At 36.3% G+C, this 26,960-nt stretch overlaps 1 protein-coding gene across 9 annotated transcripts in view; it reads right to left on the reverse strand.

The window, feature by feature from the left end:
• Positions 1 to 26,960, reverse strand: part of RAPGEF2 (Rap guanine nucleotide exchange factor 2) — a 247,896-nt gene that overhangs the window by 200,217 nt on the left and 20,719 nt on the right. For 6 of the 9 annotated variants that reach the window (XM_045055724.1, XM_045055720.1, XM_045055721.1 and 3 more), the window contains exon 1: positions 9,511 to 9,618. The exons of the other annotated variants lie outside the window; for them this stretch is intronic. In XM_045055724.1, coding sequence (XP_044911659.1) covers positions 9,511 to 9,603 — 93 coding nt within the window. In that variant the 5' untranslated portion in view covers positions 9,604 to 9,618. Of the gene's footprint in view, positions 1 to 9,510; positions 9,619 to 26,960 lie in introns of those variants that run through there. 9 annotated transcript variants of the gene reach the window in all.

The raw sequence follows: 26,960 nt of genomic DNA on the forward strand, positions 1-26,960 counted from the left end.
TTCATTCAGGCTCACTCAACTACATCTGAGATCCCTACAATAAAGGGCAAAGCTGCAGTCCTAACCTCATGGTTAATGGAGTCTGCGTATGTTTACTGATATTTATAGATCATGAAGTTCCTTGTGAAGAAGGTACAATTGAGCATTATCTTTTCCTCACCTTGCATGGACAATGCGAGAATCTTGACTAGCCAAATAAAGTGAACAGTCAATGAACCAAGCTACAGACCAACTAAGGAAACAGTTCCTAAATTAACTGAGCATCAGAGTCACGGGGGGAGCTTCTCAAATAATACATATTCCTGAGCCTCTCTCTCTAGCTGTACTAATTCTTTAACTCTGGAGACCTATGAATCTATATTTTTCATAAGCAGAATGCGTGCCTCCCCAACCCAAAGTAATTCTTATGGTCAGAGGAGTTGGGAAATATAGAAGGGAACACCTGAAGCAATCATTGGCTTCATATGGAGTGCAATTGGTTCCTTGTCAAAAGCACCTAATTACCATTGTACTTGCTAATCTTATGGTGTTAGATGACATTATGATACCAGAATTATGATTTTTCACATGGGGTATAAAAATCATGGTATTTGTTTACAGTAAGTCAGCTTTACAGCTATCATACAGTAACCTACCTAACCAAAGATGCCATAGACCAATTAAACTGAAACTGCTAACATAAGAAACCTTAATGATTACAGGAAGCTCTGACTTAAATTTTTGGAATAAATGTATATAAGTAGTTGTTAGTACTTTAAAGAAAACAGAAACACAGCATATTGGGACATGGTAGGCGTAGCCTGACTTGGGGATCAGGATTTCAATTTCAGCTTTCCTACAAAGAAGCAAATGACCAAACTTCCCTGAGTCCCATTTACAAAAAGAGGTAATAATGATTTCATAGTTTTACCACAATTACATAAGGAATAGGTGTACCATCAATAAAAATCACAAACATATTTGAGCATCTGCCTTGTCCTAGAGACTACTCTAGGCTATTCTAACTACTTTTTATCAAAAATTTAATCTCAAGTTGAATTATTTGTTTGTAATTCCTCTTTCCCAGCTCTACCTACTCTTCTCAGAATTCTAACCTAAAATGCAGCCATCATCCAAATTCAATTATTTGAGTTAGCAGTGTCAAATTCATTAAAACGACCTGTTTGAAAAAGGATAATTTTCAATCCTCAGAAGAGTCACATGAGGTAGATTAATCATTATCCCCTATTTTACAGATGAGAAAGTTCAGACAGGTATGTAACTTGCCCAAGTTCACACAGTTTGTAAAGGAAAGAAATAACCTAGCATTCTTAACCACTATGATAAATTCAATCTCTGCAGAATAAAACAACCACAAAAATAAATTTTGGTGCTTTCCTCCTAATCTCTGCTAATTCAGGATCCTGGGTGATAAAAACAGATCTCATGCTTCCAATTAGGTTTAATACTCCTTCCCCAGCACAGTAAATGAAATTGTCTCTTTAAACCATGTATCTACTCCATCTGGTTGGTCAAGGATATCCTGGTGTCTCTTGCCAATGTACATTTTTTTTTTTTTAATTCTCCATAAGCCGAAATTTCGAACTCAGAATGCTTTCTGCCTACTCTTTATTAATAATTATAATTTATATTAACAATAAATACAATCACCATTTTAGCTGGACTTAGAACTCCACTAACTTTATCCAAAAGAGCAGTGAAAACCTGACAGCAAGCACAATTATCCTGCCTACTTTTGCATTTCTTGGTGATTTAGAAGACAGCAATTCACATCAGGTAGTTTTCATAAGTTGGATGTTACTGAATCTAATAGTTAAATTTGGACAATGGCTACATTTTAAGTTAGAAGAGTTTGGTAGACCTGGAAAGGAGAAATTACACTCAACAACAACAAAAAAATCAACTTGGTGATATAAATTTTTGACCGCCTGAAAACTCTGATTCTTTATATTTTAATTGAGGATATTTCTTGCAAAGGCTTCAGAGCAAGGAAATTAGAAAGTGACCATTTTCAAAGTAATCATTTAGCTTGTCTATACTTGATAACAACATATACAAGTAAAATACATTTTTTTCAAGATCAAAATGCCCTTACTGTTAAAAATGAGTTCACCTTGAAGCATGAGGATGCATTTACTAATTAAATGCCACAGGTTTGCCAAAAGAGTACTGTTTTATTCCTTAAGAAGCAATCAAAGGCATATATGAAAACTGTCACATCTTCTGCAATATCATTCAAACTAATTCCAGGAGTTTCTCCTGTCCTAAAGAGTCAACTCAGGTGGGGAACAATAATGCCCAGTAAAGGCTCTACTAGAGAAACAGATAACATCACATCTGTTCCACTACCTGGAAACTTTTCCCACAAAGAAGCCCATTATCTCCTTTCCCTTAAATACGTTTCTTCTCAAGACAGAATTGTATTACTGAACATTCCCACCTTTGTTCAAAGTCAAAAGGAAGAAGAAATGCCTAAACATTCCATTTTCTAATCCTCTTGAATCATGTCAAAACAAGGAAGAGGAAATAAAATGTTCAAAAGAAATTGTCAATCAAAATGGAAAATCAAAACGGCTAAGTTGGAATTTCATGCTGACTTTAAATGCTAGGTTTTTCAACTTTTTCCCACCTATGTAAACTTTTGTAAATCTTAAAAATCTGTCTCCCCTTTTAGTTTAAGGTTGTCTGTCTGTCCTCTATTTCCAATTTGAGAATCACTGTAGCCACAAGAGCTAAATGTTTCCCCATGTTAATTTCAATGGCTTATGTTATGTTCAATGGCTTATATAAGTGTTTCACCCCTAAAAATTATGCTTTAAATAAATATGTAATCTATTAAAAAGTGGCATGTAGTGTATATTTATAAATAGATTATACAAATGACTGACTTCCTAGGCAAACAGAATTGTACCCATGGCTCATGGTCTATCCTCATACCAATTACCGTCAAAACAGAACATGTTTCACCCACTTAATCTAATGTAGAATCTTCCATAACAGTATAGTAACATGGAAAGAAACCTGACTACAATCTGGAATCAAAAACTAGCTGAGATTCTGAGCAAGTTACTCATTTCCTCTGGGTCTTTGATCCCAAATGTGTGTTCTAAAAATTGTTAAATTGGAGTGCCTGGGTGGCTCAGCTGGTTAAGCATCTAACTCTTAATTTCAGCTCAAGTCATGATCCCAGGGTTGTGGGATCTAGACCCAGGTCAGGCTCTGCTCTGAGCATGGAGCTTACTAAAGATTCTCTTTCTCTGCCTCTCTTGCATTCTCTCTCTCTCTAAAATAAAAAATAAATATTTATTTATTTAGAAAGTAAAAATTAAAATATAAAAATTAAATTAAAATTAAAAAATAAAATGGTTCAATCAAGGATCTCTAAACTCTAAAATCCCCTAGTCAATCACTAACTCACCCTCTTACCAAACTCCAGGAAGTTTACTGTACAAAAGTTCAAATATATCAAAAAGAAAACCAAAAAAACCCAAATCTTCAAATATATCAACATAGCCAAATATCAATCACTAACCACTTCATCTTTTCTAAACACTAAAAGCAGTCACCTGTTTCTAGGGCAATCTGAATTTAAAACAAAGCTAAAACAAACAAAGGTGACGTGAAACAAGAGATTACAAAAGAACGTGATTATAATCTGAGTTCAATGACACTAGACATACGTATTCTCCAAAGTACAAAGACAACTTTATGAGTGAAAGAATTTCAAAAGATGGAAACACACACACACACACACACACACACACACACACACACACACAGGACAATGATGGTGAGGCAATATCATGTGACTCCTTTACTTCTTAGGAGTACTGAACAAGAATTGTGCTGGAAGAGAATTAACCTCTATTATTGTCCTTTCCAAATTCTACCTACCTAGTAAATTTTCTCACATTTTGCCAATACACTGAATCTCACTTTCTTCTCTAGTTCTAACATAAAACAGGATTATATACTGATCAATTGACGAAAAGGTTGTGACCAGAGGCTTGCAGGAACTAACCTTGTATTTCCCCTAGAAGCAATGGCTCACTATTTGCTAATTCAGGCTTCTCAGTAACTTCATAGAATATAAATACCACAATTAATGAGATAAATCAATACTAATAACAGTAACAATATAACTAATAACAAGATAATACTACTTGATGAATCTTCTCTTAGAATTTGCAAATTCCAGGGCAAAACCCAAAATATTTTAAGTAAAAACTCTAAGATTACAGAGGCAATTTTCTAGACCAAAATTCTCCCTGTGCCCAACTGTTTTTAGGATAAAATTAATGTTCTAAGTTATATCTGTTTGTGATAACAATGTCTCCTATGAACTCTGATTATTATTGCTCTAAAGCTTACAAGGGAGAAACTATCCAATCATAAATAATTCTATTTTATGAAATGTTTACACAAAATAGGACAGTCTAAAAGCAATTTTTGAGCAGTTATTACCAATGTACATAGAAATAATCTATTTAGGAAAATAAACATTCCGAGTCATTCTCTAGTTATTTTTCATCACTTGTGTAAAATATTCTTTTAAAGGGCACCTGGGTGGCTCAGGGGTTAAGCATCCAACTTTGGCTCAGGTCACCATCTCATCGCTCATGAGTTCAAGCCCCGCCTTGGGCTCTGTGCTGACAGCTCAGAGCCTGGAGGCTGCTTTAAATTCTGTCTCTCTCCCTCTCTGCTCCTCACCCGCTTATTCTTATTCTCATTCATTCTCTCTCTCTCTCTCTCTCTCTCTCTCTCTCTCTCTCTCTCTCTCTCTCTCTCAAAAATAAACATTCTTTTAATTTAAATATTCTTAAATAAAAAGAAGGGATAGATGGATGGGGACAGAAGGAGGAAGAAAACTAAAACTAATATTTTAACTAAATATGCTATCTTTTAAAGTGTCCAAAATACAGTTTTAAGAGCCAGTTTAACTTATTCAATGAGTAGATATTTTAGCTTTTTCTTTTCTTGCTCTCTATATTTTTATTTAAAACAGTATTTCCCAGAGTGTGTTTCATGATGATTCTGCAAAAGCATTGCCTAGTCAAATAAATTTGGAAAGTGCATACTCTACTCTCTCCTGCCTTACAGAGGCATGATGCTGAGCTGAAATTCAAGAGCTCCAAAAATGCTGCAGTAAATAAATATGTTTAATACAAAATTAATTTGGAGCCAAAAAATAATCTGACCATAACACCCTCTTTTCAAAAAACATAGCAACAGACATTTTATAAAATGTCAACATTTGACAAATAGGTTATAGAGAGAACTTGCATGAAATAAAACAATGTGTTCACAAGAATTAGGTTTACTTTGGTTTCTTCTGGACTTATTCTTGACAGTCCCACCGGAATGCAACCAATAAAATAGAAAAATGTTCATTCTACTACTGAGGTGATGTAATATGAAATCCTGATTCACTCCTGTACCTAATGCCTAAGTACAAAGCTAAGAATGGTTTACAACAAAGAAAACCATGAAAATCACAATGAAATTCCACTTTAAATGGAAAGAGTAGGCATTTAATAGGTAGTTATTAAACAAGGACCACGATATGTGTTACAGATATTTCAAAGTAGACAGAGGCAAAATGGCAATAAAATCAGGAAAAATAATCAGAAACTGCATCATATAGAACCTCCAAAATAAGCAAATCACTTGATAGTTTCTACTTCTCTTTATTAAGGGTCGCCAACACTTCCTGATTCAAAATATAAGAAATGATTAAAAGTAAAAACTTTCTGAAAATAAATATAAGGAACTAGCATTTGCAACTTTCAACATCTATTCTTTCTTTATTGAACTTCACCTAACCATCTAATTTAACAGTAAAAATTAAGCCCTACGATTCAATGAAGTCTACTATCTTCATAAATACTATTAAATGTAAATATACTTGAAGGGCTATTTTTAACATCAAGTGAGTGGTTCTCTAAATTTTCCAATTGAGAAAGCAATATAACAATTTCTGGTATATGTCTCATCTAACATCTAATCAATCTTTTTTCTCTTTAAGCTAAAAGTAAGTTAAGCATTTTCTAACTTTTTTTTAATTCACAAAACATACCTATTGTAGAAAAAAGTGGAAATACAGAAAATAAGAAATTTAAATTATTATAATACCCTCACTCAGAAACAAAGTTTTTAAAGACTTTTGAAGGCCATTTATTAAACATATGTACCAAACACTACAGAAAACTGTTTAATTTAATCCTTCCAACTACCTGTAAATTGGTAATAGAATCTCTGTGAAGAAAATTAAGGCAATAAGAGGTTAGGTATCTTGACTAAAGTCACACACCTAGTAAGGAACAAAGCAAAAATTTGAACCTGACTCTGTTGAAGTGATTTCTAATCACATATGTATGTGAGCATATGGGTATATTTTTAAAAACTCAATTACAGTACTCAGTCTGTTTTGTAGTCAGCTTTCATCACTGGCCTCTATTATAAATATCCTCAGGAAGTAAAAGACTACAAGACAGGCTTTCACTCTAAACTCTATTCATTCCATCAAGCCATTCATTTGAGATGTTCAAGTCCTTGCTTTTTCCCCTTCCCCCCCCCCCCCCACCGATTTCAAGCATGCTGCAATATACACCTGCCACCTGATAATGTGTGACCCTGGGCAAGTCATCTGACCTCTTTGAGCTTCTTGGGGTGCTGTGAAAATTGCGTAAGTCAAAAGGCAGAAGACGGCCTATACATTAAGCCAAATTAAGTTCAAATTAAGTTCAAATATCCTTAATTGCTTTCTTATGATAAATTCTAGACCAAAAAAACTGTTGAGTCAAAGGCCATGTACAGGCTTTTAGCGCATATTACCAAAGACCTTCCAAAAATGTTATAAAATATTATGCTTACCATCCCTGTGTGACAGTACCTGTTCTTTAAACTCCTAGGAAAAGTGGGTGTTATCCATCGTATCAATTTGATGACAATACAAAAGTATTTCATGCAAACTGTATCTTTAATTTGTAGTGAAAATCACTTTTTCATATATTTTAGGCCATCTGTATTTCTTCTTTTTGTATTTCTCCATTTTTTTTTTTCTGTTCACTATTGATGTTTGCCTTTCTTATTGAGTTCTTTTAAGGGTAGTATCTTTGGTGCTGCAAGAAATTTTCCCCAATGATGTTTAGTCATTAATGTTTAGTTTCAGATTAAAAGAAAAGGCTGGTTACGGGAACAGTAATGTGAAAAATAAAAAAGAACAATTTTTAAATGTTTATTTTTGAAAAGTGGGGGAGGGAGAGAGAGAGGGAGAGAGTGAATCTGAAGCAGGCTCCACACTGTCAGCATAGAGCCTGATGCGGTGCTCAAAATCACAAACTGTAAGAGTCTGACCTGAACAGAAATCTAGAGTCAGATGCTTAACCAAATAAGCCACACAGACACCCCCCAAAAAAACAATTTTTAGATTAATGTTGCAAATGCTGTCTTTAAAGGGGATAAAAAACCAAAACTTTGTTTTAAAATGGTTTTAGCAGGTTTTGGAAAGTTCCTATATATAAACATCCATGCTCAGGTTTCTGTGTGGACATAAGTTTTCAACTTCTTTAGATAAATACCAAGGAGCATGATTGCTGGATCATATGATAGGCTATATTTAGTCTGTAAGAAACCGCCAAAACAGGGAGCCTAGGTGGCTCAGTCAGCTAACCATCTGACTTCAGCTCAAGTCATTATCTCACGGTTCATGGGTTCAAGCCCTGCATCGGGCTCTGTGCTGACAGCTCACAGACTGGAGCCTGCTTCAAACTCTGTGTCTCCCTCTTTCTCTCTGCCACTCTTCTGCTCGTGCTCTGTCTCTGTCTTTCAAAAATAAATAAATGTTAAGAAGCAAAGAAAGGAAAAAAAAAAGAAAGTGCCAAATCATCTTCCAAATAGGCTGTGCCATTTTGCATTACCACCAGCAATGAGAGTTCATACTGTTCCAAATCCTTGCCAGCATTTTGTATTGTCAGTTATAGATATGGGCCATTCTAACAGGTGAGTAGTGGTGTCTTGTTTTAATTTGCTTTACTTTGATGACATTTGATGTGGAGTATATTTCCATATGTTTATTTGCCATCTGTATATCTTCCTCGGTAACTGGTACTTCTAAAAATTGTCTGTTCTGTACCTGCACTATCCAATATGGTAGCCACTAGCCACATGTGGCTATGACATGCTTGCAAGTTTCCTGGTCCTAGGGGAGATGCTGTGTAAGTGTAAAATACACACTAGATTTTGAAGACCTGGTATGAAAAGAAGAAAGTAAAATATCTCAATATTTACTATTTACATAGCTTACATGTTGAAATGACAATATTTTGGAATATACTGGTTAAATAAACTGTATTGCAATGTTCAGTTTTACATTTTTTGATGTGGCTATGAGAAAATTTTAAATTATATGTGTGGTGTGCATTATATTTCTACTGGGTAGCAGTGATCTATACATATAGCCTATCTTGATAACTGTATTGAGCAACCACTGAGTCCTAAATGGTACCTTCTGAATACTATCATGGTAATAAGGAAAATAAAAATAAGAATTAAAAGTAAGAATCCAAGTTGTGTAGCAAGCAAAATCATCAACAGAATTTGATCAAAAGTATTTTTGCTTTTGTTTTGCTTTCTCTAAATATCCTAGGCCCAAAAATGTTACAAACAGTTTCTTACAATAGGAATGCTGTTATTTACTCTTCTGAAAAATGCATAACTTGAGGAGATAATCAAAGACATCCTGGAACTTGGCCAGGCTACAAGTACCTGGGTAATACATATCACAGCTCAATTTTGCCAGATTGAATATGGGAAGAGAAGGAATGACTGGAGGATACCTAAAACAACTTTTTAAAATAATAAAATAGGGGCGCCTGGGTGGCGCAGTCGGTTAAGCGTCCGACTTCAGCCAGGTCACGATCTCTCGGTCCGGGAGTTCGAGCCCGGCGTCAGGCTCTGGGCTGATGGCTCAGAGCCTGGAGCCTGTTTCCGATTCTGTGTCTCCCTCTCTCTCTGTCCCTCCCCCGTTCATGCTCTGTCTCTCTCTGTCCCAAAAATAAATAAACGTTGAAAAAAAAATTTTTTTTTTTAAAAATAATAATAATAAAATAAACAGAGCTTAGTGGGGGGAAAAACGGCAGAACAGATTAAGGATAGCTTATGATCTAGCCTTAGCCAAATCAAAATTAAGTGGAATCCTCTACTCCACAACATGGAAAGGATAGGGAAAAACAGAACTGAGGAGTTACAAAGAAGTACAATGGGAAAACGCTCTAAACATCCAAAATGAAAGGACAAGGTTAACTGTGATACAATACACCAGCTAAAATAAATTAATCAGACATATATCAACACGAAGAGAACTCAAGAAATATGGGTGAGAAAAAAGCAAGTTGCATAATGATATATGAAGCATGGTAGTAGTAAGATAACTTCAGAAACACAAAACGCATATGAGTAAAAAATGACACATATGCAGTAAAAGAATAAAAACATCGCAAGGACACTCACCAAATTCCTGACAACAGTTGGTCTTCTCCTGAAAGGTAAGAGTATGAGACTAGAGAAGGAAAAAAGGGTTTTTCCTCTATACTGTTCCATCATTTCTATGTCAGACACACACACACACACACACACACACACACACACACACACACACATACATAGGAAAAAAGAACAAGCAAAAGGGAGATTGCAAAAAGACCAATGGGCTTCTGGCTACTGCAAAATGACTTCTGTGAACAAACAGACTCTACACATCTGGACTGCACTCCACTCTCACGGCACCCACACTCAACCCAATGTCATCTTCCTGTCTGTTATTAGAGGCTGCATTTATAGAATCTAAAGGTCTCCATGGCAACAAGATGGTCTGTGAAAAAGGGAGGTATTTGTTCAGTCAGAGAAAACTCTGCCCCCTAAAAGCACCCTGCCCGTCCAAATAAACTCCAAAAAACAAAACATAAACAAAAAAGCCAGCAGGGTGCCTGGGTGGCTCTGGTGGTTAAGCATCCACTCTTGATCTCCGCTCAGGTCAGGATATCATGGCTCCTGAGTTTGAGCCACATCAGGACTCTGAGCTGACAGCGCAGAGCCTGCTTGGGATTCTGTCTCTCCCTCTCTCTGCCCTTCCCCCGCACACTCTCTAGCTCGCTCTCTCTGTCTCTATCTCAAAATAAATAAATAAACTTAAAAAAAAAAGCAGGGAATACTTACTCCAAACAACTCACCCTTCATCAAATATCAATATTTGCTTCATCAAATAAGCAACTATGTAACATTTGATGAAGATGTTATCCAGAGTATTGTATGTAATATATCCTTGAGCTGTACAAAATTTACAAAATTTGATCCAAGCCCTCAGTCAATGTAAAATATCACATGGTTTTTACAAATCCTCCTTTTACTAGTCAACTAGTTCTGGGCCCAGTGGAATATTTTGTACCAAAAAATACATTCCCCATGAGTATACCATAAGATGGAGAAAATAAAACATTTCAAATGTATAATTTTTATGTGTCTCACTTTTATGGGTTTCCATTAAGTTTTCACATAATTCCTGGGACCCAAACAAGGGAGAATTAAGATCTGAGTCAAGAGTAGCACAAACACCAACATTTTTCATCAACAAAATTAAAGGAAATTGGTATTTATTATACGAAAAAAATATTCTTAATCCTTGAAAAGTGCTCAAGGAAAATTTTTTAGTACTTTAAAATCAGCAGGTATTTATTTTAATAATATAGGCCCAATCTTACAAATGGCATTTGTTCTTCTTAACGACTTAAACCCAATCTTACACAGTGCTTAACAGCCCAAGTTCCAGAACAGGGTCCCTGGATTCCAACATCAGCTCTACCATTTAACACCTATATCAGCCCTGACAAGTCACAGCACTTCCAAAGCCTCTTCTGAAAAATGGGATATGTTCTTTACATAACACAGTAAAATGTTTCACACAGAAACTGTTCAGTAAATGTTTGCTATTAGTTATTACTTTTTTAATTAGCCATTGCTTTCCGTTATTTGAAAAACTGGAAACCAAAAAATAAGGGCTTTTTTTAGAACTATATGTTTTCATCAATCTTATTTATTAGCAATAACTTACTCAGTTTACCCTTTCATGCCCAAATGCACTTTGTATTATTTTTGCATGGGTTTGGGTTGGTGGGATTTTGGGTTTTTTCTTTTTTTTTCTTTTCTTTTTAATAAACCATGAAGTATTCTGGCAAATCCACCCTTCCTCCATAGCAGCTGTTGTGTGAAACTGACTCATGAAATGTAGATGTAGAAATGAAATATCTGATCATCTGGTCCCATCCACTTGCCAACGTGCCAGTAGGATTTTTCCATCCTATAATTTACTTTCAAATATTGCAAATAAGTTGCTTATTGGTTTTGTCAGAAATCAATCTGGATTCATTATACATTAGAAAAAAATGTTCCTCATTTGCCAAAGCTGTAAATCCATTACCTTTTAATTGTAACAAAAAGGAAAAAAGAATAAAACAAGCTATTACCATGATTTTTAACATTCTGAGTGGCATTAAGGAACTCTTCTTGCTTTCAAAATCAAAAAAGAAAAATAAATATCCAAATTAAGTCATTGTTTTTCAACTGCTCTTTATAATGTTCTTTGCTAAAAAGAATAAAACTGTTAAACCTATCATCTTAGATGTATATACAACATGGAAAAGATGTTCGGTCAGACATACTTGGAAGGTACAGGGAAATCTTTATGTCTTCCATTATGCACACATGCCCCCAATCAACAGTGATACAATGAGATGAGCATTTCTCCTGTGTTATAGAGGAGCTAGGCTTTCAGGATTCCATGGTTTGCTGGGCGGTCTCCACTTAAAATGAAGCATTTCTTATTGATATATAGGTAAACTGGTTAAAACTGCCTTCAACATTACCCAGTAAACATATGAAAATATATTTAACCTCACTTAGAATCAAAAAATCTTATCTGAACACTGTGATAGAATTCTTCACTTCTCAGATTGGCAAAATTAGAAAAGTTTAATGAAAATCCATTGTTGGCATAGGTTTTACACACTGTTGGTGGAAATACAAACTGATACAGTTTTTTCAATGAGCCATCTGGCAAAATACTTAGACTTGGTAACTCTACTACCAGATATCTGATCTATGTATCTGTTCCACAAACACATATACACACATGTACAAAGATATTCACCACAACATTATTTGTCACGGGGGACATGGAATCTAAAAGACTCCTAAACGTCCACCCTTGGGGGCTGCTGAGATAAATCACAGCCAGGAGAACACTGTACAACCTCCGTACAGAACATGGCTGACCTCGGGACCATCTCACAGGAATTCTGTATAAAAGAAAAGGCAAGAATTATATGTATAGAATGATTACACTTGCGTGCGTGCGAGCGTGGGTGTGTGTGCTGTAGGATCACAAAACATTTTTCTCAGTATATAAAAACTTATTAGAGACTTTGGGATGGTGGTATACAAGAGAGGCTTACTTTTATTTATGTTGTTTTAGATGATGTTTTAGACTGTTTGCATTTTTTTAATTAAAAAATGTATTTCTAGGGGCACCTGGGTGACTCGGTTGAGTATCCAACTCTTGATTTCATCTCAGGTCATGGTCCCAGGGTTGTGGGACAGAGGCTGACATCAGGCTCTGTGCTGAATGTGGAGCCTGCTTGAGATTCTCTCTCACTCTCCCTCTGCCCCTCTGCCGCTCAAGCTCTGTCTAAAATTTAAAAAATAAAAAAATTTCTAGAAAAAAATTTGACACACAAAACATACTCATCATCACGGCCTTTAAGATCTTCCATTAGACATTAAATTGGCATTATGAATGTTAAATACTCTCCCTCTCAGCCTCTGTCTGCTTAAATAATGTGCCACTCTTGATTTTGTTTCCTACTTTGCCTACTAGGGAATTATCACTGAGACCCTTTTCCCATACTGATCCCCCATAATTAGAAGAGCCTTCCACAACACTACATTGCTTATCCAGGTCTCCATTTTCCCAGCCCACAGCAAATCCTGAATTCTCTGATATTTTTAATGCTTACAGCTGTCACCGCCCAAACTTAGTATTTGGCAATTACAGAAGAAACATCCCAAAAATATTTTTAAGAAATTGTAGTATCACCGGAATTAATATATGCCTTCCAAAAATAACTGCTTTGGAAGAGAAAAGTTCAGGTTGGTTTCCTCTTTATCTGCTGGGAGTTCCAGGAGGGGAGAGTGCTTTTTAAATATAATAACTAGCATTTTCCCAACTTTCTTGAATACATATAAATATGTAAATATAAAAACATGTGGCTATACTAAAGAATATGAAATTCTACTAACCATTCTAAATTATACCTACCACCCAAATGAAAAAGTACCTTTCAGTATAAAGTATTGAAAACACAGAGGTTAAACACAAGGCATTAACCTGTGAAAATACAACCGAATTAAATTGCAGAACTTAAATCTGCAACCTGGGGCGCCTGGGTGGCGCAGTCGGTTGGGCGTCCGACTTCAGCCAGGTCACGATCTCGCGGTCTGTGAGTTTGAGCCCCGCATCGGGCTCTGGGCTGATGGCTCAGAGCCTGGAGCCTGTTTCCAATTCTGTGTCTCCCTCTCTCTCTGCCCCTCCCCCGTTCATGCTCTGTCTCTCTCTGTCCCAAAAATAAATAAACGTTGAAAAAAAAAAAATCTGCAACCTGCAATCCCAGTAGAGATCATTTGTCATCCATAGTATTTAAGCAATGAGAAAAAAGACAATGTGGCACTCCATAACACTGCACATTCTTAAAAAGGTACTCATAATGGTGGAATATTCCACTAAAATTCTCAGAGCATGGGCTTCTATTTCCCTTTCTGTCTCTTAGGGTGCCTGGATGGCTCAGTTAGTTAAGCTTCTGAATCTTGATTTCCACTTGGGTCATGATCTCCCAGTTTGTGAGTTCGAGCCCCGTGTCAGGCTCCGCACTGACGGTGCAGAGCCTGCTTGGGATTCTCTCTCCCTCTCTCTCTGCCCCTCCACCACTTATGTTCACTCGCTCTCTCTTTCAAGAATTTAAAAAAAATTTTTTTAATCTGTCTCTTAGCACGCATTTCCTGTTTACTGGACTTCAGTCTTCCTGCTTAAAGACTCCACCCCACGGTGCGACAAAACTAAAAACTTGAAGGAATCCATTTTTAGCACATTTACTTAGGTATTTTCTATTTAATCAACAGGATATAATGTGGTTTATGACTGGCAAAAATCTGTCCACTTTGTTCATGGTCCATTAACACTAAACAAAGGAAAATCTCTTTAACAAAACTTACATGAAAAAAGATAACTTTAGAATAATTTGGAGCTTAAGATCCCTCCAATATTCACATTATTGGATTTTAAATTACCATAATAGCCTTTAAAGAAAAAATTAAAAGTACTCTGTATATTTGGGGGATTTGGATATATAATGACAGGAAATGTTGCTCAAAATGCCTTAGAATTTTTTCTTGTTCTATGCTCCAAATATGTGTTTTACACTGTGTAAGATGCTCTTCTCAAAGCCCTAAGTATTATAGAATTATACTTTCGAATGACATTGAGGAAAGTGTATAGAAGAGGCTACAGAGGAACCAACAATCCTTTCAATAGAAACAGTTATGGTGTCTGTCATTTGACACCTGAGCATTAAATTTCCTTTCGTTCTTTTTCATACCACCTCATCACTTCCACAATTGTATGAATTCTTCTCCAATGAGTATTGCCTCCCTGAACTGTGAGTTGCCTGCACTCTTACTCATCTGAATATCTCAATGCACCTACTAGCACAGTGCCACACACACACATAAATGTGTTAAAAAAAAAAAATAGTTGGCAAGTGACAAAGTACCTCAAGGGTGCAAGTATGCAGCTCCTAGAAGTTTACACTGTTATAATTTATGTTACATTCACCCATTCACTGAAAATGTACCAAATTGCTTGAGGCTCTATTTCATGGAAATTTTACAGTATTCTTCTATCCTACCAATTTCAACTCATTATTGTCTGGAAACTCCCTTCGAGCAGTAGTTATGCTGGGTATCCATTCAATGTGTGTGGACTAACTCTAAATTAGAACTACATGATTCATATCCTGGTCCTGTTACTTTTGGTTCAAGTGGTCTCAGACAACAGTTTTTAATGCTCCAGTGAAGTAGCAAATAAAGATGATAAAGATATGGGATAAGATTATTACAGTGCATTCCCTAATCCTTTCAATCTACCAAACTCAAAATATAAAGTCAAAATCCCTTTGTCTTTATCATTAAAAAAATAATAAAAAATAAAAATAGGAGGAAAATATTTTCTCCGAAGACATATTTTATTCCTTTATATGAATCCTTCTGCTTCCCAAATATGAAGTTAACTAACTGACCACAAGGGCAGTGAACCACCTACCTTTATTGGTGTATTAGAGTCTGTTTATTAAACTCAATGAGATTTTAACAGCATGGAATTCTGACAAGGTTTGGCCTGCATCCTAAGGTATGAATTTATTCTTATTTCCTCCCCATACTGCCTAAATTTCAAAAGCCGAAAAGAGATAAAATGTTATTCAATACGGCAGTGAAAACTCTAACAAAACTATTGGTATCACAGGCTTTGTAGCTTTAGCCAGATAAAATGGACATGAAAATATGAGCTCTATCCTTTCATACTTTTTACCAAAAAGAACAGAATATTCTATAGTAGTTAGATATTTTGTGTATGTAGACCCATTTGTATATGGATGTGTGTGTTTATCTCCATCTATCTCAGATTACTGGTCCTTTCAGCAGGGTCAGGGTAGGATGAAACAGATATCAATGTAAAATGTCTATGGGGATACCTCTTATCGCAACACCTCCCTAGAGAAAGCTTGTGTTGATGTAGCAGGCCACATTATGTGGTAAAATTAAGCCATATTCATTAAGGATCCACTAATTAGCAATTCAGTCTGTGCAAAAGTCAATTACACCACGAAAATGCTAAGCAAATTAATAATGCAATTAAATCTGTATGTGGGCACATCTTCCCTACTTACGAAAAGAATTTAAGAACCCTAGTACATTAGTTGAATGTTAATTACAACTGAATAATTTAATTCACTAAAATCAATTCCATCAGGATAAAAAAACATTTTTAAAGTATCACTATTATTCTTTGTGCTTATAGCTAATGAGTTGCATGAATTTAATATTCTACAATGTAAGCATCCCAGAAATTTAAACTGCCCTTCCCAGTAAACTTAAATCTTTGCATTATTTTTGCATTTATTTTTCACAAAGTCACTCTCATTGCTAGAAAGATGCCTCAGGTATCAACACCTAAAACAAAATATGTTTTTCCAAACAAAAGGAAAATTGCAAAATAACCCCGTATTTAAACAGGCTACCATGGTAACTGTGTTCCCTCCCTCACTCCCACCAAATTCAAATGGTGAGGTTCTTACCCCCATTTTGACAACTGAAGATGGGGCCCTTAGGAGGTGATTACAGTTAGATGAGACCTTTAGGGTAGGGCCTTAGTCCAATGGGACTGGTGTCCTTTTGAATGAAGGAGACAGGAGGGCCCTCTTTCTCTGAAGAGAGGAAAAGTCTATGTGAGAACACAGCAAGAGGGCGACCATCACCAGAAACCAAAGCAGTCAGAAACTGGATCTTGAACATCCAGCCTCCAGAACTGTGAGAAAATAAATTCCTATTGTTTAAGCCACTCAGTCTATCTTTCCTTTGATCTAGGAACAAAGATGGCACTTTTGATGATAATGAGGGGTAAAGGTATGAGGGAACTGCCGCTCAGATGCATGTTCTCCTTTTTAACATCTACATATTACTTCTTAACATCCACATACTTCCAGAAACTATTGCTTAAGAAGGGCAACTTATCATGACTTAATAAAGTTACATTTTATCAAAGTTCATTTGAAAGAAAGTACAATGTATTTCAAATACCAGAAACTATTAGAATAAAATATATCATTAGACAAAACAGTATTGAGACTTGAATTTCAAGTCCATTCATCAAATATTTATTAAATCTCCTAGCAAGCACTATGCTAGGCACTCACATCACTAAGAGCAGATTAAGGCTTCCAACGATAGAGAGATTTCAGGTGTGAGTTAAAAACCACTGTAGCCTTGGATTCCTATAGTCATCTCCCCTGTGTGCTCTAAATTAAACAAAAACAAACAAACAAGCCATTGTAGCCTGAAATCTCCAGCCCAGCAGACTCCAAACTACTTGCCTGAAAACAATTCCTTGGATCATAACTAAGTATCCCAGGCTCCACTTGTTCTAAAACAGAACTCCTGATTACTATCACCACCAGCCTAGCCCATCCCTCTTCAGTCAAACCTAATCTTCCCAAGTCCTCTTCCCCAATAAATATCATCCCCATCTTTTCAGAAACCATAAAGTCATCCTTGAGTCCTCTTGCTTTCACACCCAATTCTAATATATCTTATCTGCTCTACTTTCATAATGTACCCAACATGTGACCATTTCTCCTTCCCACCACCTGCTATCACAGTTAGCTGACTACACTGGCCTCATTGACTGGTGTCCCTGTTTCTACCTTCTTCCCCTCTGCTGACTAGTCTCAACCCAGAACTGACCTTACCATACTGCTACGCAAATCCCTCCACTGGTTCCTATTCCCCAACGTGCTCAGAATAAATGCCAAAATCCCTACACAATCAGGCCTCCCCTGCTAATCTTCTGATGTCAGTACCTTTCATTTGCCACTAACTGCTTCAACCCTGAAGCTTCCACTCCTCACCATGACAAAACAAGATCCCACCTGAAGGGTTCAATGTTTTCTGTTTACCACTAAGCTGGTTCTATAGCTTCATTCAGTCCTTCTTCCAATACCACTTCAAATGTGACCTTACTTAGCTTAATATTTTTCTATAATACTTATCAACATGTGATGCTATACATTTCCTTCTTTGTGTGCCTCCCCTCATTGAATGTAAGCTCCACCTAGCAAGCAAGGGCTCTGTTGTTGTTCACAGCTGTATCCTCAATGGCTAAAACTGAGTGGCCGTAGAACCCTCATAAACACTTGTTGAATTATTTAATTTCTATTACAAGGATACACAGGAGTAGTGAATGTTTACTGATATCTAAGGTACAAATATTTCTAGTAGTGTAGTGAGTCTAGTGTAGTGAGATTCACTATAAAAGGAAAAAATAGGGGCGCCTGGGTGGCTCAGTTGGTTAAGCATCCACCTTTGGCTCAGGTCATGATGATCTCACAGTTCCTGAGTTCGAGCCCCATATCAGGCTCTGTGTTGACAGCTCACAGCCTGGAGCCTGCTTCAGACTCTGTGTCTCCCTCCCTCTCTCTCTCTCTCTCTCTCTGAAAAATAAAAAACATTAAAAACAGTGTTTTTTAAAAACAAAAAGGAAAAAATAAAGGGGCACCTGGGTGGCACAGTCGACTGAACATCCAGTTATTTGTTTGGGCTCAGGTCATGATCTCACAGTTCGTGAGTTCGAGCCCCACAACAGGCTCTGTGGTGACAGTGTGAAACCTGCTTGGGATTCTCTCTCTCCGTCTCTCTGCACCTCCCCAACTCACACTGTTTCAGTCTCTCTCAAAATAAATAAATAAAGCTTTAAGAAAATAAATAAATAAAAAGGAAAGGAAAACATAAAAACAAAAATCATCTGCCTCATGCAAAGGTTCCTAAGGCCCCCTGACCCTTAGAGGCTTTCTGTGCAACCACATCTTCATGTTTGCAAAGGGTCTTTCCCTATGTGTATGTTTGCCAGAAAAATTAATCATATCACACAGGGAATATTTCAGCAAGAAGAAAATATTCTGTTGAGAACATACCTACAAAACTATGGTGAAATCTAGAGAAAATATAATTTTTCACAATTTTTAGAACATACTCATTTGTTATATAAGTGGAGAAACTACAGACCTCTAGTGTTATATAAATGTAATCTGCATTTAAAAATATACGTATTTGCATTTAGCTAAAACACAGAATGAGTAACGATTCTGCTACAAATAAAAATTATTTTATTGAATACAATTTTGCAAAGTTATAAGTGGCATTCATCTGACAAAGGACTTGTATCCAGAATATATAAAGAGCTCTCACAACTCAAGGAAAAAGATATAATATTTCAAAATGCTAAGTGCAATGTGGTATCCTCAATTGGATCCTAAACAGAAAAAAGACATTTGTGGAAAAACTGGTAAAATGCAAATAAAGTCTATAGTTCAATAAATAGCATTGTTCTCATAGTAATTTCTTAGTTTTGACAAATATATCATGGTTCTGCAAAGTACTAACAGCAAAACAACCTGACAGGTGTACTTGGGAACTCTCTACTATTTTGCAAACTTTTATATAAATCTAAAATTATTTCAAAATAAAATGTTAAAGGTGGGAGCAAAATATTCACAAAGACCTTCGCCAAACATATATGGATGGCAAATAAATATAAGAAAAGATTCTCATCATTAATCATCAAGGAAATACAAACTTGCACATGAATGTTTAGAGTGGCACTATTCAAGGTAGAAACAACCCAAACAAATGTCCATCAACTAATGAATGGATTAACAAAATGTGTCATATCCACATAATGAAATATTATTTGGCCACAGAAAAGAATGAAAGAAATACTGATACATACTACAACATGGATAAACCTTGAAAACATCATGCCAAATAAAAGAAACCAGTCATTAAAACACACATATTATTACATTCACATGAAATATCTGGAATGGGAAAATCTACAGAGACACATTCAAGGTTGCTTAGGATGAGGGTTGGGAAAGGAGAGGACAGGGGGTGACAGCTAAAAAGTGCAGGGAGTTTCTTTCTGAAGTGATGACTGTGTTCTAAACAGACTGTGATGGGGCACCTGGGTGGCTCAGTCAGTTAAGCAACTGACTTGATTTCCACTCAGGTCATGATCTCATGGTTCATGAGTTTGAGCCCCACATTTGGCTCTACACTGACAGCACAGGGCCTGCCTTGGGACTCTCTCTTTCCCTTTCTCTGTCTCTTTCTCTCAAAATAAATAAACATTTTAAAAAATAAAAATAAATAAAAAATAAAACTGACTGTGATGAGAGCTACACCTATCTGAAAATATACTAAAAACCACTGCCTGCATAGTTTAAATGGGTGAGTTCTATGCGAATTCTATGTGAATTTTATCTCCATAAAGCTATTAAAAAAAAAAAAAAAAAAAGTAGCTAGACACCATTGCAATCCTATTAGATGGCTTAATAAATAAACCCAACAAATCCAAGTGCTGACTAGGATGCAGACACTGAAACTTTCATACACTGTTGATAGAAATGCAACATGAGACAGCTGCTTGGGAAAATAGTTTGTCAATTTCTCATAAAGTTAAACCTTCACTTACCATATAACCCAACAATCCCACACTTAGGTATTTGTCAAGAAAAACCTAAATATATGTCCACATAAATACTTATACACAAATGTTTATAGTAGCTTTATTCATAATTGCCAAAAACAGGAAGCAACTCAAATACCCATCAGTTGGGGGATGGACAAATATTAGTACATCCATACACTATAATACTTCTCAGCAATGAAAAGAAAAAAACCATGATATGTAGCATACGATATATACCACAGCATGGCTGAATCTCAAAAGCATTATACTTACTGGAAAAAAAAAAAAAAGCCATGCAAAAAGATTATATACTGTATGATTCCACGCATACAGCATTCTGAAAAAAGAAAAACTATATAGGAATAGAAACCAGAGGAATAATTGCCGGACACAGGGCTAGTCAGAGGAGATTGACTACAAAAAGGGACAATGAAACTTTTCAGGAAGATGAGAATGTATTTTTATAGCAGTGGTGGTGGTGATATGACTGTACACATGTCAAAACTCATGGAATTTTACACTTAAAAAGGTTAAATCTTACTATGGATTAATTATATCGGACTTTTGAAAAAGTTGCATCCAACTTAGTTGCCACTTTTTTTTTTTTTTTTTTTTTAATTCTTAACACAGGGGTGCCTGGATGGCTCAGTTGGTTAAGCGTCTGTCTTTGGCTCAGGTCATGATCTTGCAGTTGGTGAGTTCGAGCCCCACATCAGGCTCTGTGCTGAGGCCTGGAGCCTGCTTCAGATTCTGTGTCTCCCTCTGTCTCTGCCTGCCCGCCCCCCCCCCCCACCTTGTGCTCTTTCTCTCTCTCTCAAAAATAAATAAAAACATTTTTTAAAAATTTTAATTCCGGGATGACTAGGTGGCTCGGTTGGGTGTCCAACTTTGGCTGGCATTATGATCTCATGGTTTGTGGGTGCAAGGTGCACATCAGGCTCTGTGCTGACAGCTCAGAGACTGGAGCCTGCTTTGAGTTCTGTGTCTCCCTTTCTCTCTGCCCCTGCCTTGCTCACACTCTGTCTCTCTCTCTCTCTCAAAAATGAATAAACATTAAAAAAAAAAATTTAATTCCTAATACAATGCTGGTAGGTACTGTAAACTGCTACTAGAAAAACTATCAAAATTAGAAATGCAACCACTCTTTGGCCCAGCAGAAATACACCAGATCACATATGTAAGGGATATTCTCTGTAGCACGGTAAATAGCCTGAAATAGTTAAACACACATACATAGGCATGCACACACAAGAGAGCTCTTCATGTACTGTTCTAGAAAGATCCCCAAGTTATATTTTTATTTAAATAAGCAAGGGGCAGATGTATAGATATAATTTAGGAGCAGGGGAATACATTTTACATGGGTCTGAATATGGTTTAAGAAAAATCTTTGGAAGAATAAATAACCAACTAAAATCATCCACTATCATTAAATCATTGGGAATTAGGAAGAGGAAGTAAGACTCTCCACTGTATACCATCTTATACTTTTTGATGTATGAGCCATGGAAAAAAAAAAAAAACCTAAATAATATTGAAAACACTGATTTTAAAAATATATAGTTTAAGTACAAATTATAAATACTTTTGGAACACTAAAAACATTCCAGAGACAGAAAACATTATCATGTGCAATTAAAATGCAAGTTAACTTTCAGTTACCAGAAGATAATGAGCAATCCACATAGGAGACTATGTACTTAACCTTTCTTTTTGACTCCAGTGTCCCACAAAAATAGAAGAAAATAAGGAGTATAAGAAAGAAAAGAAAATGTTTTGGAAGGGAAAAGTATATTTTTTAAAAAAGAGGAGTAAATGAGAAAACTCAGATTTAAAAAAAAGTCAAGAACTTGTTACACCTTTGAAAACCCTCTACCTTTCTGTCCTGGAGTGTTGCACTCTTTTATCCCTAAAGTAGCGATATTTTCCATGTCTTATGAGAGCCAATGAGAAACAAATAGGACTTCCTGCCACAGACACAGTGACACGTGTCCTGGGAAAATGAATGACTCAAAAACATCATTTAAACACAGATACACACTCAACACAACTTAGAACATCTGGAGGAATTATTTTAGGATTTCAGAAGCACTTAAGAATCCTGGAAATTTCACATTCCCAATCCAGCAGTCTGTCCTTCCTTTTGTAGTTGAAATTGTGAAGTACAGTCCTAGATAACTTCAGATAACTTAAAGTATACCTGTGCAAGATAGGGTCTTATGAATGAATTCTCAGCATATTTGAATAACTGTTTCTCACTTCTGGTCAAATTATAGTCCAATTAGCCTTTCTCTGATCAGTGTGGCCACACAGCAAGTTCACTTACAACCTAAGACCCTCCTCACGGCCACAGTTAGGAAAGCAGAAGTGCCAGGAATGTTTTACCCCACAAACTGTTAAACGTCAAAGACTAAAACCCATTCAAATCTGGTCCCTGGTAGCTATCTCCCAAACATTTCCCTTGGCTTTTTTTTACAGCACTGACAACGGAGCCTCCCAGCTATGTTCCTACACAAAAAGGCTAAATATTAAAGTAATTCCATGTTGAAACTTCATAAGCAATGGAAATAGAGAGGCATGCCAATTCTGTGATTCTGACAAACCAGCAGATGTCTGGTTGTGTTTCTGCTGATTAGACCTTGGTTACTTTCCCCAATACAGAACAAACTTGAAAGGCCTCCAGCTAGCCTATTCCAAAAACCAAAGAACTCTTAACTAGACTTATCACTAACATTTCTCTTTAACTGGCAAAAATCTCCAACACTTGACTATTTAAAAAATGACAACAACAACAAAAACAAGCTAAGAACCAAAAACCAATTGCAAACAGTCAGAAGAAGGACATCAAGTCAGAGGACAGTCAGAGGACATCAAGATAATAATTTACTTACATCCTTAACACAGTGTCTGTTAACAAAATTAACAACCAATAAATATTAGATGTTATAAGATACCTCTAGTACTTTCAATTGTTTTAAAAAATAAAATTTTAATAGCTGAAGCCCATCTCTAAAGTGTAAGTAATCTACTGAAGCACTGTGAATAAAAAAATAAATCCTAAGCATATCAGAACTGCGTCTTGGAAAAGTCCTTATTACAATAATACACAGTTACATCCAGTATTACCATACTTTACTTACAGTAAAGTGAAAAACCAATATGGACTTTGAAATCAGACAGTTCTGTGTCCTCAAGCAAATTACTTAACCTGTTTGAATCTCAAGTTTCCTCACTGGTAAACTGAAGCCAGCACCTCCGGCTTAATTGGGTTGATGTTTTTTAAAAAACTAAAAAAATTTAGAGGACACCTAGTTGACTTTCTAGCACACAACTGACACTTAATAAATATCAATTACTTTTCTATATCTTTTCTCAGCAGTTGAGTTATGTTCTCCCCACGTATAAAATGAAGAGCAAACAACACAACTCAAGGTATTTATATATTATTACATTGACAGGCAACTGAAACAGCTAATAGGGCACTTTCAAAATGGCTACATTTTAAAAGCAACTGCTACTTAAAGATACGGGAAGATATCCATTTACTGTTGTATCTTTGAATTTGAATGTTTATATTTTGAAAGTAATTCAAATTCCTCTTCAAATGCCTCAAAGACCGTCATGAGATCTCTATTCCACATTCTTCTCCCTATTATGCAAGTTTCTGGCTATATGACTAAGTTCAAACAGCATTCAAATTTAAATACAAAATGATGACAGATTTCACTAATCAAAAAAGAAAAGAAAATTGTATCCATTCATAACATGTAATTACAAAAATTTACTCCAAAAATTATATTCTGATAAACACCCTTAGAATAGAACATATGCACATGTTACACACATGGAAAGACTTTGCCACTTTTGAGCACTCTTGAAAGTGAAGAATTTTGTGTTCAGCTTGTTTATTCAAAATGATCAAAACTATTTGAGGTACATTGGTGTAGATGAGTTTTTATGTAATAGTTCTTTGACGCCCAAAAATACTTTAACAAAGAAAAGCTCTTTACAAAACTCTAAAATGATCTGGAGAAGCATTAACCTGGACAAGCAAATAAATAATTTGAAAACATGGTTTTATTACCTTACACACACCAAAAAGAGTTATATTTCTATAAATGCTGCTAGCCAAATATTAAAAGGATCTTAGTCTATTATCTTTATAAATGGCTCACAATTTCTACTGGCACTAATACTTTTGCTCTGTCAGCGATAGTAATGCCTTACATAGCATAGACTTTTCCACTTATGAAGTACTTTCTCATATATTATACTCATTTAAGCTTTACAACCACCCTGAATAATAGGCTAGGCAGACAGTGTATCCTATTTTACATCCCAGGAAACTAAGGTCAAATGAAAGTTACCAAGGTCACACACAGAATCAGAGATTCCCAGCTACTCTTCCTCATTAGAATTGCAGACCCCAAAATGAGGGGCATCATTAGAGTGACATCAATGCCAGGTAATAATAATAATAATAATAATACTCTCATTATTATTTTTATATTCTCTTTTTTTTTTCTTCTTGGGTCTTAAAGAGACTGAATAAGTAATGTAAAATAGTGTTGCTCTAACTTAAGGAAGGTTAAAAGGCAAATGTATAAAACAAAGTTCGGAATCCAGTGAAAGTAAATGGATACATACCCAAATATAATCCAAGGCAACAAACTGAAGTCCAGGACTTAGGAATTCATAATGTCATGCCTAGAATTCAGGTTTTACATCTGACTTGCTTCTGTGCCTGACACGTCATGGTGACTAAGTAAAATTTGAAGCACTACCACCTAACCAGGCAATTCTAAGAATCATTTGGGCACAGTCTTAAGATAATCAAAAACCTGAATTATGTTACAACGAAATAAAAATCATTTTCTAAGAGCTAAATTTTAAAATTGTACCAGATTGGGTTGTGCCCCATCAGTACTACTCATAAAATTATTAGGAGAATGTCTGACACACACTTCATATATTAAAGTATTTATGAAACGCTAAGGTCTTACAAAACACCATGGAAACACAAACGTCAATAAGATCTCACCTTTAAGGAATTTTGCAGTTTAAAAAAGGAGATAAGGGGTGCCTGGGTGGCTCAGTCGGTGGAATGCTAGACTTCGGCTCAGGTCGTGATCTCACCTCACGGTTCGTGGGTTCGAGCCCTGAATCAGGCTCTGGCTGACAACTCGGAGATTAGAGCCTGCTTCAGATTCTGGGTCTCCCTCTCTGCCCCTTATTGGCGTGCGCTCTCTCTTGCTCTCTCGCTCTCTCTCTCTCTCAAAAATAAATAAATGTTAAAAAAAAATTTTGGGGGGGGCGCCTGGGTGGCTCAGTCGGTTGAGCGTCCGACTTCAGCTCAGGTCACGATCTCGCGGTCCGTGAGTTCGAGCCCCGCGTCAGGCTCTGGGCTGATGGCTCAGAGCCTGGAGCCTGCTTCCGATTCTGTGTCTCCCTCTCTCTCTGCCCCTCCCCCATTCATGCTCTGTCTCTCTCTGTCTCAAAAATAAACATTAAATTTTTTTTTTTTTTTTTAATTTTTTAAAGAGGAGATAAGGTGTGTACAGCTAGGGCTGGGTGGTTCAGTCAGTTAAGGGTCAGACTTCAGCTCCGGTCATGATCGTGTGGTTCTCAGAGCCTGCACTGGGCTCTCTGCTGTCAGGACAGTCTGCTTCAGATCTTTGGTCTCCCTCTCTCTCTGCCCCTCCCCTGCTGTCTCTCAAAATAAATAAACATTTAAAAAAAAATGTGTACAGCTAATAATTATGAATTACCAGAAGATAAATGCCTTAAAGAAATTCAGAAGCTAAAAACATTAAAAATCCCATAAAGACGGGGCGCCTGGGTGGCCCAGTCGGTTAAGCGCCCGACTTCAGCCAGGTCACGATCTCGCGGTCCGTGAGTTCGAGCCCCGCGTCGGGCTCTGGGCTGATGGCTCAGAGCCTGGAGCCTGTTTCCGATTGTGTGTCTCCCTCTCTCTCTGCCCCTCCCCCGTTCATGTTCTGTCTCTCTCTGTCCCAAAAATAAATAAACGTTGAAAAAAAAAAATCCCTTAAAGAAAAATTCAGCCTCTTGCCCAAGTAACCAGAAAAAGCTTCATGAAGGAGGAAAAACTTTGAATTAGTCCTTAAGTGGCCAGAATAGATGTGTGTAGGAGAGTAGCATTAAATGAAGAGCTATTAACATGGTTAAAAAGGGAGGAAATCAAAAGCTTTACTTGTACACCACTGATAAGGCCTGAGAAGGACGACAGTTGGAATGGAAAGAAGAACTGTAAAGGAAAATAAACTAATGTTCTCTTTCCCAAACTCCACGGTTCGCTTTTTACAGAATTACTTCAAACATATGAGCAGTTTAACCCAGAAGATAATGCAAGATTATTGTTCTTTGTGGTTACAAGTATCATTCTTGACAATTACCATCCACATGAATGGGTTCTACTTGACAATGAGAAATGAGGCCTTAGGGGTTTTTTTTCCTCTAAAATACCATCCTAAGTAAATAGTCCAAAACAGCATTTCTCTTCTCGTACCTTTAATCTTATAACCAACTGAGAAAAGTA

Source organism: Felis catus, chromosome B1 (genome assembly GCF_018350175.1).
Source record: "Felis catus isolate Fca126 chromosome B1, F.catus_Fca126_mat1.0, whole genome shotgun sequence".
Classification (NCBI taxonomy): domain Eukaryota; kingdom Metazoa; phylum Chordata; class Mammalia; order Carnivora; family Felidae; genus Felis; species Felis catus.